Raw genomic sequence first — 17,560 nt, 5'->3', positions numbered from 1 at the left:
CATTTTTCTTATAGGAATGTTTGCCTAAGATGAAACAGTAGTTTTAACCAAGAGCCCCTGCATCCACCATGGAAACTGTGAAGGCGCTGAGCGGAAGTGCTGGATTCACTGTGGCGAGCTTCACAGTTGTGAATGTGGCGGATGCTAATTTTTTTTCCTAGGATGGCGAAATAATGACCCGCCCTACTCCACCTCTGACTGGCTAGTAGTCGTTATCTTCGTTGGTTAGATTGGTTAGGTTTGGGCATTAGGAGTGAGATGGTTGGGTTAGGATAAAAATATCAGGAACAGAACCAATCAGGGCCAGGGTAGAATGCGGATGGGGGGGACGGGAAGCAATTTCCTTCCTAGGATGATGACGGAATGTACCGCGAAAACCCGCCCTACTCTGCCTCTGATTGACTAGCACTCCTTGCCTTCGTTGATCAGATTGGTTAGGTTTAGGCACGAGGCGTGAGATACGGGTCTGGGCTTAATGTAAGAATATCAGGGCCAGAACCAATCAGGAGCAGAACATTCCGTCCCCATCCTAGGAAACGAAAACTCGCGTACGGAAGCAGGAACCGAGAAGAAAAAAGAAGAACTGACTATAATGAGGCCGCTGCTACTGCGCTCTTCACTCGGCTGCTTGGTGACAACTTTCGGGTCATTTTCCGCCTCTCGGAACAAATTCCTCACACACGTAGCAGCTGTACCTCATCTGTATAATTTGCGAAAAACGATGCACTATCAAATTGAAGAGAGAGGACACCCCAATTCTCCTGACTACCGGATTTATTTTAGTAAGTTAATAGCCGCCACCATGTGTGTCCCCGGTATTTCATGGTAACGCGGGTTAGCACGGCTGTATGGAGTCCGACAGGTAACCACAGGTCGACCTCAGGTCCACGTAAACATTTGACCTTTAAGTTACATGCGAGGGTTTTGTTTTTACTGTGCATGTGGCACTCTCACCACTCAGCTTTACTGTCAAAACCCCGCCAGTGTTAGACCCCTTGTCTGCATTGTGTTGAAATAATTTAGAAGTAGAAAGAAAGGAAGAGGTTTCAATCATAAGTTCCTCACGTGGTTTTACTTCCGGTTGGGTGGTCACGTGGACATTGGCAACATAAAACACCTAGAAAAGAGAACAACTTTTTTTCCCCATTAGCAATTGTGAAATTTAGCCACACGCATCAGATAGAGTTGAACTCATTCAATTGTGGTGATGATCACTGTTCATCTGTCATTAAAATTAACCAATGGAGACATTTCATTCATTATTATAGGTCTGCAGCTAACAATTATTTTCATTATCTGCAATAATCTGCTGATTATTTTCTTGTTTAATCATTTGGTTTATATAATTTATAGTGAAATAGTGAGAAATGACTCACAATTTTCTGGAGTCGAAGGTGATGTCTCCAGATGTATTGTTTTGTCCGACCATCGGTCCAAAACCTTAAGATATTCAGTTTACTATCACCTATGACAAAGAAAAGCATTAAATCATCACATTAGATAAGTTCAAAACAGCATATTCTTGGTATTTTTGCTTAAAAATGACGTAAACAATTGTTTGATTATCAAAACAGTTGTTGATTAATTTTCAGTTGATTGACAAATCGTTGCAGCGCTACAATATTATTTAGCCTTAGTTGACCAGTGGTGATGGTAATACAGCTCTAGTAGAATAACAGGCCAGGATTAACTAAATAAAGTATCACAATATTAAGTTTCCAGTATGGACAATGTGACTGTATTTCGGTAATGACTGCGAGTGTTTTCATACAGTATTAAGTATAAACAATAAAATTAAATAAATAAAATTAATGGATGACAATGTCAATTCTCAGCATAATCAATCAGCTAATGAATCAACTGTTTATTCATTATATAATGAACACTGAAATAAGGGACACTTATTTGTGACTGACCGCACACAACTACCTGTAATGCACCAAGAAATTGATTGTTGTGCACTTATTAGCTTTTTTGGGTGCTTTTCAGCTGCATATCATGGTCCCCCTCAGCAGATGGACTTTGCTCATTTGTCATGGAGATCAGTGAGTATTAATAATCAATCAGAACTAACTCCATGGCAACTGAGCAAACTCCATGTGCCCTTGAGATCAGGATGAAAGCCCTTGAGCCCATGAGTTTTGATTTATTTAGTCAAACTATTGTTTCCAAGATCAAGAATGAACCTTCATACTTATATAAAATGTTATACTATGACAAAAACAACTTTGAGTGTGAAAGAACAGGTTTAGAATAACAATCTTTACTTTAAAATCTTCAGTCAATAATAATATTTGACATAATACGCATTGAATCCAAAACAGAACTAACCTCAAGATCTCTGAAAGACATGTTTCTAGATCTGTGACAAAGTCAAGGTACTCAAAAGTGTACATAGTTGATAACATAACAGAACATACAAGTTTTATAATCATGCATACTGTTGACCTTGTTGTCACAAATGCGTAACAACCCACAAATCTAAGACCCTAAAATCTATATTGACTAGATTGAACCAGCCATTTCTATATGCAGTATAATCGTATGACATGTTAAGTGGTGCCTTTTTTCCTAATAAACAGTCTTCTGAAAGTTCATAGTGTCACAGATGTATAGATGTTTTCTTTTTTTATTTTAACTCCTTTTTTTTCTCAGAAACCTCTGAAGGGAAATACATCTCACCGTTCCATGACATTCCACTTAAAGTGGCGCCAGAACAGGTAACTCTTTGATAGCAGAGGTTTTAGTTTCTGTTTGATAGAATGCTGAATGAAGTTCATGACTTATTTTCACTATTAAATAAACATAATATACAAACCAACCATTCAGTGATTTTTTTTTTGTTTGTTTTGTTTTCTTTCAACAGGATAATGATTTGCCAGCTAAAAGACTGAAGAAGAATGACAGCGAGGTACTGTCGAACTCAAATATTCGAAAGTATTTGAAAACATTTACTCCAGCATACTTTTGTTCTCTATGTTCAGGTGCTCTTCAACATGGTTGTGGAGGTACCTAGATGGTCAAATGCTAAAATGGAGGTAAGTACGTGATAAATACAGTATATCACATTAAAATAATTAATCTGAACGTTACACTTCTACTGCTACTGCTACTACCACAGCTTTATTAAAGGCTGACTCAGAAATGTTAAGGTATGCATGAACAACCATATCCTAAGGCTGCTTATTATTTAATGAACCCCTAAATTGATAAAATTAATCTTAATTGAATGTCTAATTATTAGCCTTTTCTGGGGCTAGCATAGCAGTAGCCTCAAGCTGAAGGTTTTAATGTTGGTGACACTATAGAAATTTAAACTGTATCTTTCCTGATCACGTAAGTCAAAGCCTTTCTTTTAAAACAACTACTATGTTGTAACACTGGCAAAAGCATGTGCACACGTAAATACATACACCTTCATAATTCCAGATTGCCACAAAGGAACCACTAAACCCGATCAAACAAGATGTAAAGAAAGGCAAGCTGCGATACGTTGCCAACATATTTCCCCATAAAGGTTACATTTGGAACTATGGGGCCATCCCACAGGTAAGAAAATGCAAACACATGAAGAAGACTTTCTGTTATGATCCTCATGCTGCACTGATTTTGATTCTAGTCAGCTGATGACAAATAACAATAATTTAATCACTTTAAGATTAACTTGATGTTCATTGAATTTCATAATTCATGTTCACAATTTAGTCCGGTGTCTTTAAGCTTATGTGTGCTTTATTTATTTACTCAGATTGTTTGTTTAAATGTTTGATTTCTTACATGTTTTGTACTGTTCCTTGGAAAAGACATGGGAGGATCCAAACCACACAGACAAAGAAACAAAGTGTTGTGGTGACAATGATCCCATTGACGTTTGTGACATTGGCACCCAGGTAAGACTGTTTGATGTGTATATATAAATGATACTGTTATATGATGGGGTTTTTTGCTCAATTTACATGCACTTCTAAAATATAGGTTTTGGTACTGTGTGGTTGATTGATTAATTGTTTGTTTGTCATTTGTTGGCCTGTTTCTCAGGTGTGCTTTCCAGGTCAGGTGATTAAAGTAAAAGTGCTCGGCATCTTGGCCATGATTGACGAGGGAGAAATGGACTGGAAGGTCATCGCTATCAATGCTGATGACCCAGATGCCAAAATCCTAAATAGTGGGTGTTTTCCACAGATAATACAAATAATAATTAAGACATTGGTCCATATACTACCCAAACAAATTTAGTTCAGCAGATGTGGTGTTAACAAGTCGTGGTAAATAGGATTTCATCTGGATTTTGGTGAACCAGATAATCAAACAAAATTAAATGTCATGCAATAAAATTCTAGGGGTTAATCTAAGCCTTGCAGATCCTTTGAAGATTTGTTGTCCAAACAGTCTTCATAGCTTGTCTGATATGTATTTGGCCACATAATGTGCATGTAGTGGAAATGCAGCTGCACTGCATGAATCTGGAGAAAATTATTTTAGATGCAAAAAAGGAATCCTAAAAAGAACATGACTGCTCCTTCAAACTTGCTAGGCGTATTTTAAACACCAACTTATAAGCACTCTGTGGAGTTTTCATTGTAAACACAGACTTGCTTACAGTCAACGTTTAACTCCAAAACACATTGTGTGTGTACTTCAGGCCTAACAAACATGTTGAATACATAGTTCTCCCTCACATAATGGCCTTTTTAAAATGTTTGAGGCATAGTTTGTTAACAATTGCAACCTTCTGCTTATATTATTTTATTGGTGCATTGCTACCTTTTCCAGTGTATTACACTGCCTGGTAGAAATTTGTATCCCCCATCTTGTGGCTTGCTGATGGTTCAAAAAACCTGCTGATTAAGACATAACTGTACAGTTTCACAAGTGGTCAGAAACTCAACAAGGAAGTAGTCATGGTAGAGAAACTGAGAAACTGGCTGTTAGTTTGACAAATCTATTTTCAGCCATTTTTAAATTTATTTCCTGGTTATTTATCTGTAATCGCTAAATTGCAACACAATTTTCTAAACACATTCTAACCATATTTCAGAAGTATACACATATGACATATACTCTTATTTTTTGTCAAGACATATACTCAATACCAAGAGCAAATGGAATACAGATCTAAGTCATACCAATACAAACAAGGTGCAAATTGGTCTTCTGTACTTATTCTGTTGTTTGTGTTTGTGTTTACCTTAGGCATAGAGGATGTCCGCAAGAGCCGGCCTGGTCATTTAGAGGCCACTGTTGACTGGTTCAGGAAATATAAGGTGCCTGATGGAAAACCTGAGAACCAATTTGGATTCAACGGACAATTCAAAGACAAAGTACGAAGACCTTTTGTAATACTACATACACAGTTTAGACATGATGATGTACTAGGAGTTGCAGTCCATTGCAGTTTTAGTGGCTGAATTAGGTCAAATGAATTGCTCCCTAAGAAACACAAATTGTCCTTTTTTCTGATGTTGTTTGTCCTTTTCTTAGGACTTTGCAGTTGAAATCATTAAGTCCACCCATGAGCACTGGAGGGCACTAGTGCAGAAGCAGACAAATAGTGGAGGGATTGAATGGTGAGTTGGTGGGAGGTAAAACCCCTGCAGTGTGTATGTGTGTGACGTACATATATGATTGGTCATATAAAGTGTAATGTGATCTGGGAATTCTACTGATTTTTCTGTGGGTGATTCTTTTTTTATTCAGCAAAAATGTCTCTTGCTGTGAGAGTCCCTTCAAATGCAGTACTGATGAGGCCAGAGAAGCAGTCCAATCGGTGAGACTTTCCATATACTGTTATTTCACAGTGATGATAGGAAACACAACAATAGCATAAAACACTGTATTGGCATAAGGTTTGGTAATTATAATGTACAATGTTTGACTCCTCAGTCCCCTACATTTGGTAGCGCACATCCGGTGTCTCCAGAGGGTAAGTAAATAATGACTTGACTCATAATAAATGGTTTATTTGAGGTTTTATATGCTAAATACATATTTATGTTATTCTAAATCTTTTCTTGTACAGTGGACAAGTGGCACTTTGTCTGAGTGATTGTGAAGACCTGAAGACAATATGGAAACCAGCAAAATGTCTTCACACTTTATGAAGCAGTACCAATATTGCTTCATTGTTTGTATGTGGCTGAATTTATTTTTGGTAAGAACTACTGTAATTCTCAGCTGCATAAAGTGCCATCTACCTTTACCATTGAATAATGTGTTTAAAAAAAAAAAAAAAAGGCAAATATCAGTACATTGACAATATGAGCCAGTGAAGATTACGTCATCTGTTTTTATTATGTTGAGTATAGAACCAGAGGTGAAATCTGTTGCTAATATGCCCTATTTAAAGGTAATGCCCTACTCTCCTTTAAGACTGCTTTCAGTTTGTGCTTGCAACCACAAAGATGACACAATTTGTATCTAACAAGTAAACAATTTCTTCTTATTTGGGTAAATAAAAAAATTTAAAATGTGAGTGTAACATGATCTTCTTCAAGTTTTATCCATAATTACACATTTAAAAACTTAACATTTGGGGACAGTTATGCACAGAATTTAGATATTAAGTTAATGATATTAACTGATATGATATTAACTTGGAGTAACAAATCAAATTGCTTTAAATAAATATAAATTTTATTAAAAAAAAAAAAAACACCCACATCTCAGCAATATCAGGAATGATATAATAAACAGCTTTCAAATAAACTGCATTCAGTACATTACAATACTTACAGTATTAATACCCATCCTTAATTTCATTTTTATAGCATACCATACTTCAGGAGAACAAGGGAAGCCTTAAAAAATAAAATGACAGGCAAGAAGTTGCACATTTTTTATACCTTTAGTGTCTAACTGCAAAAAGACCATGTGTGTATCAACTGCTAGCTTAACCTTTGAGCTGAGCACATACAGTGCACTAGTTATGCCCAGAAAGTCATTCAAGTAATGTTGACTCACTCAGAAACACTCTGAAGCATCTTCAAGTATGGCTATGCTTTTAACCCGCTATATCTTAGACACCTCGGCGTTCTCAACCACAACCTGCTACTGTAGCTGGGTCCTGTACAACGAAATTCAACATTTTATTTCTGTAGATTTATTTTACAAAACTGGAACAGTTAAAAAAACTATAACTTCTAATGTTTGGGCTAACAGGATACTTTAACTGTAAACATTGCTATGACAGTGAGCGTAATATTTACAAAGACTTCCTGGATAATCTAACCATGATCATTCTGTTAACCCGAAAGAGCCAAAAGGATGTTTTAAGATATGATGAGGATTGCTGATAGAAAAGCTGTGGGTCAATTTGACATAACTAGAAGAACCTACATCAACATTAAAAGAATGAGTTGTATTCCTGCAATACAAATTCTTGGTATGTACAATGTGACATAATTTATTTTTTTTTTAACACATTTACAATCTGTTTAAATAAAACGTTTTGTAATTCTTTATTACATATTTTTTCCTGAAAAAGAAATGAAGTGCTTTCAGAAAATGAATATGTTGAAGAGTGGGGTGAGTTGTTACTATAACATGACAGTCATTCCATTATATATCACATTAATTAAAACAAACAAGAGGGAGAAAAATCATTATACAATTGCTTAGTGGTTATAAATAAATTTAACTATACACAGGCACAAAGATGTGCAACTACGTTAATCACTGCCCTGGTCTTGCCTCATAGCAAAAGCAAATACGTTGCTCTGTACTTAGTCAATATCATACTTTCCCTTTAGTCAACTCAGTGCATACTTTATGTTCAAATTTCTTTTAAAAGATTACCACCGTCCTACTACCTAAAATATAAGTAAAAATTGCAGGAAAGTATCTTTTTCCTCACAAAATATTTTTGTCCGTGAAGTATAATAGACGAGATGTATTGGGATTCAGGGTGCAATGGCAAGTCCCTGAATGAGGAAAGACAAGATGAATACAGGCGAAGATGTACACAAAATTAGTTGAAAATGTCCCTGATTTTACAGTAACATCAAAGATTCAAGTTCAAGTAATACTTTCTAGCACATTGATAAGAAAGTAAGAAATGAACTTTTATGCCTTTTGGTGGCCTGCAGTTAAACTGTTATTAACATTTTGAAAGTAAAAATACAAAGGAGAAAATAAAAATATGTTATAATCCTATTGCCAAACTGGGTTTGAGGTATATGACAGGTTGGTACTGTACATTATTTAATAGCCTTCTCACTGCCCAAAGAGTCTCACATTGTATGTTTCTAGCAGGTTGAATAGCACCTTATGAAATAAAATCAGTTGAAACCCAAAGACATACAATGAAATAGGCTGTTAGCATTCTTTACAACACAAAATCTATAACAGTAATTCCAAAAAGGGAAATTAATTTACTGTACAAATCTCACCTGTTTATCTTACAGTTAGATTACAATAATTAAAGAACCCACAGCAAGCCAGCTGCCCTCTGAAACTGACACTGAGCTTACCCTGTTTCATGTTCCTCAGTGTATAAAAGCACATTTACTAAGCACCACAGACATAAAACTACATGAAATATTCACAATCCAGGTTTGTTCAATGAACCTGTGGTAAGGAACATTAAAAACAGTTGCTAACAAAGCAAACCTGGAAAAAAACTAAAATAACAAACATGATGATTTTTTTTTCCTCAAAAAGTTAAAAATGCACCATTAGAATGGCTCAATTTACAGTATAAATGACATAGGAAAGTGAAAGAAGCACCAACACAATGATTTGAAAAAAAAACTTTTGCATGAACCTGAAACAGTATCATGGATTGCTCAATCAACCCTCTGTTATAAATTCATCGATTTCATTTTAGGGATGCTTAGAAATTTCAATGTCCCAATGCAGAATAACCAATTTTTATGATTTAAAGGTATTACCAAAACATTTAACTCTCATGATGAAAAAGTGCTCAAGAAACACTGACTTGCCATTATGAAGCTGATGATTTGACAGTGGGATGATATTTTCAGTGTCCTGTTGACATAAGTTATTGAGTGTCACTCAGAGAGTGTAATGGTTATAGTGTGAAGGCATTTGAATTAAAAAAAGATGGTAATAAACGCTCACTTTAGCACCGTGAATGTTGTCATTCACAAAGTCAGTGTTTTATGCCAAGATTACATCTCCAAAATTTTGTAAGAAAAATAAAGCCACCAAAAATGAAACTTTGTTTCCAGTAAAAATAGGTCCTTATGTTTCAGACTGAAAGCACCAGAGATTTTGACAGTGTGTATCTTGCAAAAGTTGCCAAACAAAAATAAATACATCCTTAGTAGGGTCAACTAGTAAAGCTTGATTGTTAAAGAGGTGAAAGACCTGATGTGATAGGTGATTTATGTCTAATCTGATCACAGGTTCTTTTTTCTATGCAACAGTGTTGCTAACCTTATGGATAGGAAGGAGTGTTTTAGATGAGGCCAGTGATGCTTGTGGTCTTTGTTTGTCATAAATAAAGCACCTTCAATTTTCTTCTTCATGAGTGTGTTCTACACAAACTGACTGTAAGGCCCTGTGACCTTGGTGAAGGCGTACGGAGATGTACTGACATAGGTGTTTGTTGTGCCTGACAAGGACCCCTCCATGAGTGCCTGAATAAAACGCTTGTAAGGAGGCTCCCCGGTGGTTTCTGATGACTCTGGATGCTCACGCTTCACCCCCTTCTTGCCCTTGCTTGGTGTCCCCTCGCCACCATTCCTCTCTGCATCTTCCTCCTTCTCTCGAGCCTTTTCTGCCATCTTGGCTTCCCACAGTGCCAGACCATGCTTGGCCTCATTCATATTTTTGTGCTGGTAGAAGACCAAGGAAATGCGTGTTGGGTGGTTGCGGTCTGGGTTTGTAAGGGGTGTTGTGGCATGGAGCTCCCGTTTAGCACACTCAATGAGGACTGAGCCATGGCTAGGTGCCACTGCCACACCACCAATGTCAGGGTCCAAGAAGTTGTGCTCATTGTCTGACCACATCTCTGGCTTTTGTGGGGTTGTGGGTGTCTGTGGTGTTCCAGGCTCCTGTTTGATACCAGATCCCATGAGGCTCCCATTGGGCAGACCTAACCCTGACTGTGTTTCAGGGTTTAAACACCCACTACTTAACTGAGCAGCAAGCATCTGTGGGCTAGGCATCTCTGTCTTGATTTGCATATGGAAAGGATCTTGGCCTGGGGGTAAGATTTGAGGGCTCCGAGAGAGGTATGGATTTGGGTATCCTCCAAACTGACTGCCTTTGCTCACAGTAGCTGTATAGTCTAGACTTCCATGGGCTGAGGGTGCTCTTGAGAGGGGGTCCATAAACCGTGGGTCTGAGCCTCCATTAGGGCCATAAGGGGAGTAAGGTCTCATGGGGTGAACTGGCCTCATGTTGCATGCATTGTAACCATTGACCTGTAAACCCGGCTCACCATACCTTGGTGGATAATTGACCTCATAACGTTGATGTACACCGTACTGCTGCTCTGAGTAAAGCGCTGGCCGCTGTTGTCGATACATGTCCAGGTGCTTTGGGTTTGAAGCATAGTATGGATGGTAATTGTCAAGGGGCATTCCTCCATTACATTGATAGCCTGGGTATGGACGATTTGATCCATTAATGTAAGAGTTTGGTACATGGAGCGGGGAGGGGTAAGGGCTGGCTGGTGTTGGTGGCTGAGGAGGATACATGCTGCCTGGCTTGGAAGTGCTTGTAAAAGACCCAGGATGGTTGGGGAACCTGGGGTAGCTGGCTGCATTTGTTACACCAGGATAAGATGGAAGAATGCTCTGGTGTTGCTGCTGTAGTTCCCGAGGATGGGCCCCAAGGGGGTGTGTTGGCTGACCTGACTGTAGGACTGCCCCCACAGCTCCTGGAATATGTCCTAGAAAACAAAAATCCCAATAGATAAAGGCCTAAGCAGCAGAAGAAAAAAATACACAAATTTCCAATCATGTAAGACTGAAATTTTGTAAATGCATTGCTCTTGGATTTTTCAGTGTTAATATAGTATGCTGGCAGTATGTCCCTACAAAGCAATCAAATGTTTGCCTGTATAAAGAGTCGGAAAATGTTAGCCTACCTGCCATAGGAGTGCTCTGAGCGATATTCTCATAAGTGCCAGCTTTTGACTTGGCCTGGAGGGCCTTCTCTGCCTTATCATTAGAGTTGTCCAGCATGGCATTCTTGTTGGCAGCTGCCTTCTTAGCATCCAGCTTCTTTTGGCGGCAAGACTTGGCAGGCTCTGCAAGCATGCGCACCTGGCGGCGGAAGGCACTGAGGACTTGGATGGCGCCTGACTTGATTTTCTCCTGCTGACCCTCCTCACTACCAAATTCATCAGTGTTGGAAGCCTTATAAAGAGGCAGGACATGGAGCTGCTCATCCTCTGGTATCTTTCCAATCTCTCGGTTATCCTCCCTTGTTAAAGTACACACCTGGAAAAACATTGGACAAACAGTTTGTTTATTTTTGTTGGGAGTATTGTACACAGACATTATAGAGTAAAGTCTGCTTTTATTATTCACATACAGTATCTACTTTAAAGCCATGATTTGGACATGAAAACATAGTTTGATGTGCAGTTGGAGGCTCTGTATCTATTCCATCCTCCAACATATAAAGATATATGCTTCTCAGGTTCTGCTTACCACAGTGCTACCGCCCTGCATGTTGTGGAGGTCCCTGTGAGCGTGGGCGCAGAAATCCAGACAAGCAGTGACCCCAGAGAAGGGACGGCCCTCCTTAAGCCCAAGACGACAATCCGGTGCCCTTTGTTCATGTTCCACCTGTATCCAGGAATAACAAGAGGTACATTTTAATAATATAGTAAGAGTTTCACTAGGCCACTAAACAGTATAGAGGGTATAGGGAAATTCTTACAAAACTACTTTATCATATAGATCATTTCAGAACAGATACTTTCAGAATTCCTGCATGCAAGTTGCATCACTCATGCTTGATTTAGATTTTAGACATACTTTCTCATTCAAGGGAATAGGAAGGTGTGTCCGAACCTTTGACTAGTACTGTATTTTGATTATAAAAAATTATTATATTATGACGTGGATGAAACTAGACAAGCAGTCTATATTATGTCCATATATCCTCACCTGGTTTGCATAAGCCTCAGGAGCCAAAGTTTTATACAAAGGACCCAATATGGTTGCCAGATTTTGGAAGTTGTTCTCCAGTTTCTCTTCCTGAAAAACAATATTTGGCAGTAAGTTACTGTAATTACCATATTATATTAACATAACCACGGTGATACTTTTTTCTAACCACATGAAATACCTCTTTCACATCATCTCCTAGTAGCTTGAATTTTCTTGGGATTTTGCTTCGGGCAAACTTGCAGCCATTGTAGTACATGCTCCAGGAGCAACCAAAAGAGAAAGATGCTCCACAGGCGTCAGGATCTAACCCCTGGCAAGCACAGGTCCTCCTGAAAGAGGAGGACAATAATTTAAATAAGCCATTGTTACCCAGTTTAATTCAGTGTTAGTCACAATTGATGAGGATTGATTTGAGAATTGGTACCATTTGATTTGATACAAACAAACAAGTCATCATTAGAAAAATAACTCTGAGAACAAAAAGGAATTTGTATAATAAAAACAGTTATAGTGATCATCCTAACTCATCTATGTTTGGATATAAAAGTTACTGTAGCCCACTTGGCTAGATTTTGGTTTTGTTGTGCTGTCACTTACTCCTCATTGAGAGCGCAGCGTCTCTGGGTGAGGGCTCCGTGCTTTGTTAGAGTTTCACTTAGCTCGAGGTAGAGGCGGTCAGCCACACTAGGCAGGATGCCCTCCCAGACCAGGATTACCACAATGATGCAGGCTGTGTCACATTTGTGACCAGCACGTTCCCGCACCAACACCAGTATCTTTTCTTCTACACTGGATCGGCGGATCACCTGCAACATGACAGGTATAGGAATTTGTGCACATGCAGATATTTGAAGCAAATAGAAGGGCGGATGATTTGCCCACTTCTTAAGTTAAAATACAAAAATGGTTCTTACCCATTTGGCTATGGGACACCCCTGTGTACTTTTTCCTTCCTTGCCGGTGTATAATATTTTCTCAATCCGGATGGCACGACCAGTTAAACCAGACCTTCAAAGCAAAATGGAAGCATTAAAGTATACACAAGAAAAACAGTACCGTTTTATGTAATACAGTCTATGTTTACTGTCATTTTTCAAGATGTCAAATTTGTGGTTAACCTTTTCTCCATCACCTCCCGTATACCAGGAACACTAGGCGCTGACCCCAAGTGAGTGTAGTATGGGCCTTCATCCTTCTCACTGATTTGTTCTAAATATAATAAAGGAACATACATTAATATTTACATACCAACTGATCAGTCATGGTTCAGAACTAACATTAGAAGACTCACCAACACAGTGGCAGGATGCAATGTCATATTGTGTTTTCATGGGAGTATCTAGGAGATTCTTTATAGGGGTATCCAATAGCTTCATAGGAGATTCCATAAAGCTCTGTAGTAGGTGTTCCTTCTTAGGGGTGGAATCAGGTGGCTTTTTTAGAGCTACAGTGGCTGGGGTCACCTCTGATGATTCCACTCCACTCAGGTCAGTGTTGGTTGACAAGATTGTGACAGGACCGGAAGATTCCACCTTGACTTTGTTTAATGAATTGATGACAAGGGATTTCTTCTCAAATACAGGTGAAAGCTGGTACTGCCTCAGGGTTTGTTCCATAGAGGCCAAGATGCTGCCCTGCCTCTTACCTTTCTCACACAAGGACTGTTGATTCTCCTGCTTGACTTGCATTCCACCTATGCTTGGCTCTCGCATCTGTAACTGCTGCTCCTGCTGCTGTGAACAAGGCAGCTCAAATCTGGGTCCATTTTCCATTTTTACAGCTCTCAGGCTATGTTTGGGATCACTAGTGCTCTGAGGGGGATGAGGAGGGCCCTGACGCTCTTGCCTTTGTAACAGGTGCATACGCAGGGCTGCATGCTTCTGAAAGTCTCCATGGGGACCAACAGGTCCCAGAGGTAGTCGAGGTCCCCTTTGGAACTGAGTGCATGATGTCTTTAGCTGCTGTTCAGCTTTAGGATACATCTGTGTTGATACCTGTTGGTTTAACGCACCTTGTGGTAAGTGAGGTTGTGACTGTGTAGAGGTCTGGGGGAAGTCCACGTGGTTGGGCTGGTGGCAGTGGTTGTTAGGCCGCTGTGGTTGAAATTGCTTGAGGTTACTGCTGCCTGAGTTTGGAGAATAATGCCTTTGCTGTTGTTGTAGTTGTTGCATCTCTGTTGTGTTACTGTAGCTGAATGTTGTATGGTCGCTGTGCTGGATGTGTTGGTTGCTGGATTGAGCAGAGTTGTTTCTAAGTGGCTGGTTTGGTTGAAGCTGCAGCTGACCTGGCTGAGGCTGACTGTGAGGTCTGTAATTGGGAGACTTCAGTTGCTGCACTTCAAATTGTGGTGGGTGGGACAGTGGACGTTGAAGATTACAGTGCTGTTGTTGCTGTGTTGCTAAAAACCCGGGTGACAATATATCTTGCAGGTCAGGGTCTTCACATAAGTGCTCTGACTGCATGGGGGTTTGGTAGCGGCTGTCTGCCTGCTGATTTTGGGGGAAGTTACGTTGCTCAGATATTTTCAGGGGTAGAGACTGCTGCATTTGAGGTGCTTTAGAATTTGATTGCTGCCACTCAGGGGCAGTGTTGTGCTGGGCTGATGCACAGTGTGTTTGGGCTGGGAGACAGTCTTGCTGTTGCTGCTGGAAGCTGTTAGACCCCTGGCTGCTATCTGTGAAAACTCCCTGTGTCTGGAACCTTTGCGCTGAGTTTGGCTCCAGCATCTGTCCATGAACCTGGGGGTTAGTTGTCTGCTGCTCTGACTGAGGCTTAGCGGGGAAGCCCCTCCACATGTCCTGTTCTTGTGCCTTGGATGATGTAGGGCCACTTACTGGTTGCTGCTGGGAATGTGAAGAGTTCAGCTCTATCCAGCCTCTCTGGTGGGGAGTTGAACAAGATAAGTTGGCTCTCTGCTGAGACGAGTTATCCATCCCATTTTCTAACCCAGCATGACGTGGCTGCTGGAGATTGGGCCCCATAGCACCTGTATTGTCAGCTCCACGTGGGTTTCCGGCATTTTGTTGAAAATTCTGGGGTTGAATCCCATACTGGAGGCCTGTATCAGTGCCATGTTGCTGATGCTGACCTGACCCAGGTTCATCACTTTGCCCCATCTTCTGTATCCCAGAGTTGGGAAAGGGCCCATATCCACCTACATTGGGTGCCTGTAGAGGAGCATTACGCTCCAGAAAAGAGTTATGGTTAAACTCCTGGTTGGCTTTCTCATATATACCTTGAGGATTTGTGTCATCTGGATAACACTCTGGGCCATTTTGATGTTGTGAGCCATTGCCAGTATTTGTAGGTGGAATCATGCCCGGCAGCTGACCTAGAGACAGCTCTTGACTAGAGTAAGATGGTGGCCGCTGCTGCTGCTGCTGATGCTGCTGTTGCTGCTGCTGTGGCTGTGGCTGTTGTTGTTGTTGTTGTTGTTGTTGCTGCTGGTGGTCTGCTCCATAATTATTGGAGTATCCATTCATAACATAGTTGATAGAATTATAATTGTTGCCTCCTTCAGCATTGCCAGATGCACCAGGCTGTTGTTGCTGTGAGTTGGGCATCTGAACTGTACTGGGCAATCCTGAGGTTACAGAGGGAGGTTGAGCACCTTCACCTGGCATTTTATTTGCCAGTGAACCATTGACAGCATCTAGGTGTTGCCCAGATGTTTGTGGGGCAATTGACACTTGCTCAGGATAATACTGAGACAAGGTTTTCTCTAAAAGATCACCTTGAGTGCTTTCTATTGTTGAGGAGGGTGATACAGCACCATTTGGAATTGAAATTTGCTTATTTCTTGGTAAACAGAAAATATCTCCATTAGGAAAATTACAGTTCCTCTTGTCTAACTTAATGTCTGTCTGCGGGGCATTGCATTCAAATTCTGTTGCCTTTGTCAACTCAGAAAAGTTGTCCACCAAACTTGAGCTCATGTCGTCATTTCTTTTCATCTCCGAATCTACTTTAAGTTTCTTGGGCTGATGGACCAGTAAGGACTGCTCAGTGAGTGCGTGCTTCAAATCTCCATTCATCAACTCTCCATTCATCATGAAGGATCCCTGATCGAACAGCCCTTGCCCAGGAGCTGGGCTGTTGCAGTTCTCCCTATGCCTCTTCATTGAGTTGGCACCTGTGTTGGGCTTGTAATGGTTCCAGTTTGTATCCCCAGTGATTTGCAGAGAATCTCCCTCTGAAGACTGGCCTCCATTCTGGAGTTTGTTAGAGATGTTGCGAGATGTGCCAAATTGTGCTAATATCAGACTTTCTTCCGTCTCATGTCTGGCTTGTTCTGTTTCCATCTGGCCTGCTCAGAGTCCATCCACAGGGCTGCCCTCTGTCCGTCCTACAAGGCAGAAAGATAGAGAGAAATATTAAGTTACGAGTACAGCTTTCTCTCAGCAGAGTTACATTTTCAAACACAATAAACAGCACATTCTAATACAAACTGCTGTGCTGACATGATTGTTTAACTTGACCTGTTGAAGTAAGGCTCTGTTCACAATTGTACCCCTACACATTTTAGATGCATTAGGGGCAGGCCATGCATGTGACAACAAATATGAAGAACCACAACTTTGTAGTGTACATATAGCATGACAAACCTCCAAGACACAGTTGGATACAGTTCATTTTTTCTGTGTCAAACAAACAAGACATGGTTTTGATTTGTGTCTAACACATCAATGAACAAAACAAATTTTTTAAATCAAGTTTGGCTTACTTTTTGTTTCTGTGTAAAATTCTTCATTACAAAGCTATTAGATAGCAAGGAATTACAGGAATTATATTATCTTATTTTCAAATATTATATTGGACCCAGCATGCCCCACAAGGTTTTATTTTAATCTGATTTGTCTGGAGGCTGCTGGAATGTTAGGCTATGGTGAATTGAAAACTTTACTGATCTGAATTAATGTTAATATTAAGGTTTATGAATACCAGTATTCAATTAAATTGGTGGTTTCTCTGTGAAAGGTAAGCTAATTATTTTAGGGGGCTCCAATATTTTAGTCTTCAACGCCAACTATACTGATTTCACTGCTGTCAAACTCAGTAACTAGAGACGTAGGTCTGAATATGACCTGAGTGAGGGGAAGGTCAGTAGAGTAATGTGTTTACACTTGGCACTGAATGTGTATCAGCTGGCAACATGATCCTGTCATAGAATTAGATTCACCTTGACCTCATCCCTCAATCACCTAAAGACTTAATAGCAAGTAGAAAGTGAGCAAGGGGATGAAAATACTAAGTAAAGGTTTTCACAGGACTATGTTGCTTGACAGTACACTGTGAGTCACCATTTTAAATTTAAGACACAGCTTGACAAAAGGTGTCCTGAAGGTAAAAAGTGTTTTCAGTGCTCACTATAATGAGTGCATGCAATATGTGTTTCCTTTTGAAGACCTTTATCTCTAACTGGAAGCTGTGACTTCCTGCTCTGTACTGTATGTGGATAATAAATGTACAAA

The 17,560-nt window shown here is 39.9% G+C and overlaps 2 protein-coding genes across 3 annotated transcripts in view; one reads left to right on the top strand and one right to left on the bottom strand.

The window, feature by feature from the left end:
• Nucleotides 1-477: 477 nt before the first annotated feature.
• ppa2 (inorganic pyrophosphatase 2) lies at nt 478-6,256 on the top strand. Of its 2 annotated transcripts, none has more exons than XM_067584813.1 (12): nt 478-782; nt 2,656-2,720; nt 2,867-2,911; nt 2,985-3,038; nt 3,430-3,549; nt 3,804-3,890; nt 4,039-4,165; nt 5,194-5,321; nt 5,482-5,567; nt 5,698-5,767; nt 5,884-5,923; nt 6,020-6,256. In XM_067584813.1, exons 1-12 carry the CDS (start codon nt 593-595, stop codon nt 6,040-6,042), a joined length of 1,035 nt encoding a protein of 344 aa, XP_067440914.1. In that variant the 5' UTR covers nt 478-592; the 3' UTR covers nt 6,043-6,256. The 2 variants fall into 2 exon arrangements, with proteins under 2 accessions (XP_067440914.1, XP_067440915.1); XM_067584814.1 differs by having other exon boundaries at nt 759-862.
• tet2 (tet methylcytosine dioxygenase 2) overlaps nt 6,215-17,560 on the bottom strand; it is a 35,993-nt gene continuing 24,647 nt past the window's right edge. Inside the window, exons 4-12 of the mRNA XM_067584812.1 lie at nt 13,381-16,434; nt 13,208-13,298; nt 13,004-13,097; nt 12,687-12,895; nt 12,268-12,418; nt 12,087-12,176; nt 11,625-11,762; nt 11,057-11,411; nt 6,215-10,858 (exon numbers count right to left, since the gene is read on the bottom strand). Coding sequence (XP_067440913.1) covers nt 9,498-10,858; nt 11,057-11,411; nt 11,625-11,762; nt 12,087-12,176; nt 12,268-12,418; nt 12,687-12,895; nt 13,004-13,097; nt 13,208-13,298; nt 13,381-16,390 — 5,499 coding nt within the window. The 5' untranslated portion in view covers nt 16,391-16,434 and the 3' untranslated portion in view covers nt 6,215-9,497. The remainder of the gene's footprint in view (nt 10,859-11,056; nt 11,412-11,624; nt 11,763-12,086; nt 12,177-12,267; nt 12,419-12,686; nt 12,896-13,003; nt 13,098-13,207; nt 13,299-13,380; nt 16,435-17,560) is intronic.

The sequence above is a fragment of the Thunnus thynnus genome, chromosome 3 (genome assembly GCF_963924715.1).
Source record: "Thunnus thynnus chromosome 3, fThuThy2.1, whole genome shotgun sequence".
NCBI lineage: Eukaryota > Metazoa > Chordata > Actinopteri > Scombriformes > Scombridae > Thunnus > Thunnus thynnus.
The sequence above is the reverse complement of the archived record's forward strand: the minus strand, read 5'-3'. Positions and strand labels throughout refer to the sequence as shown.

Coding starts and splice junctions, on each gene's coding strand:
- ppa2 (XM_067584813.1), top strand. CDS start 593: ATGAGGCCGCTGCTACTGCGCTCTTCACTCGGCTGCTTGGTGACAACT. Junction 3,891..4,038: donor TTTGTGACATTGGCACCCAG/GTAAGACTGTTT, acceptor CCTGTTTCTCAG/GTGTGCTTTCCAGGTCAGGT. Junction 4,166..5,193: donor AGATGCCAAAATCCTAAATA/GTGGGTGTTTTC, acceptor TGTTTACCTTAG/GCATAGAGGATGTCCGCAAG.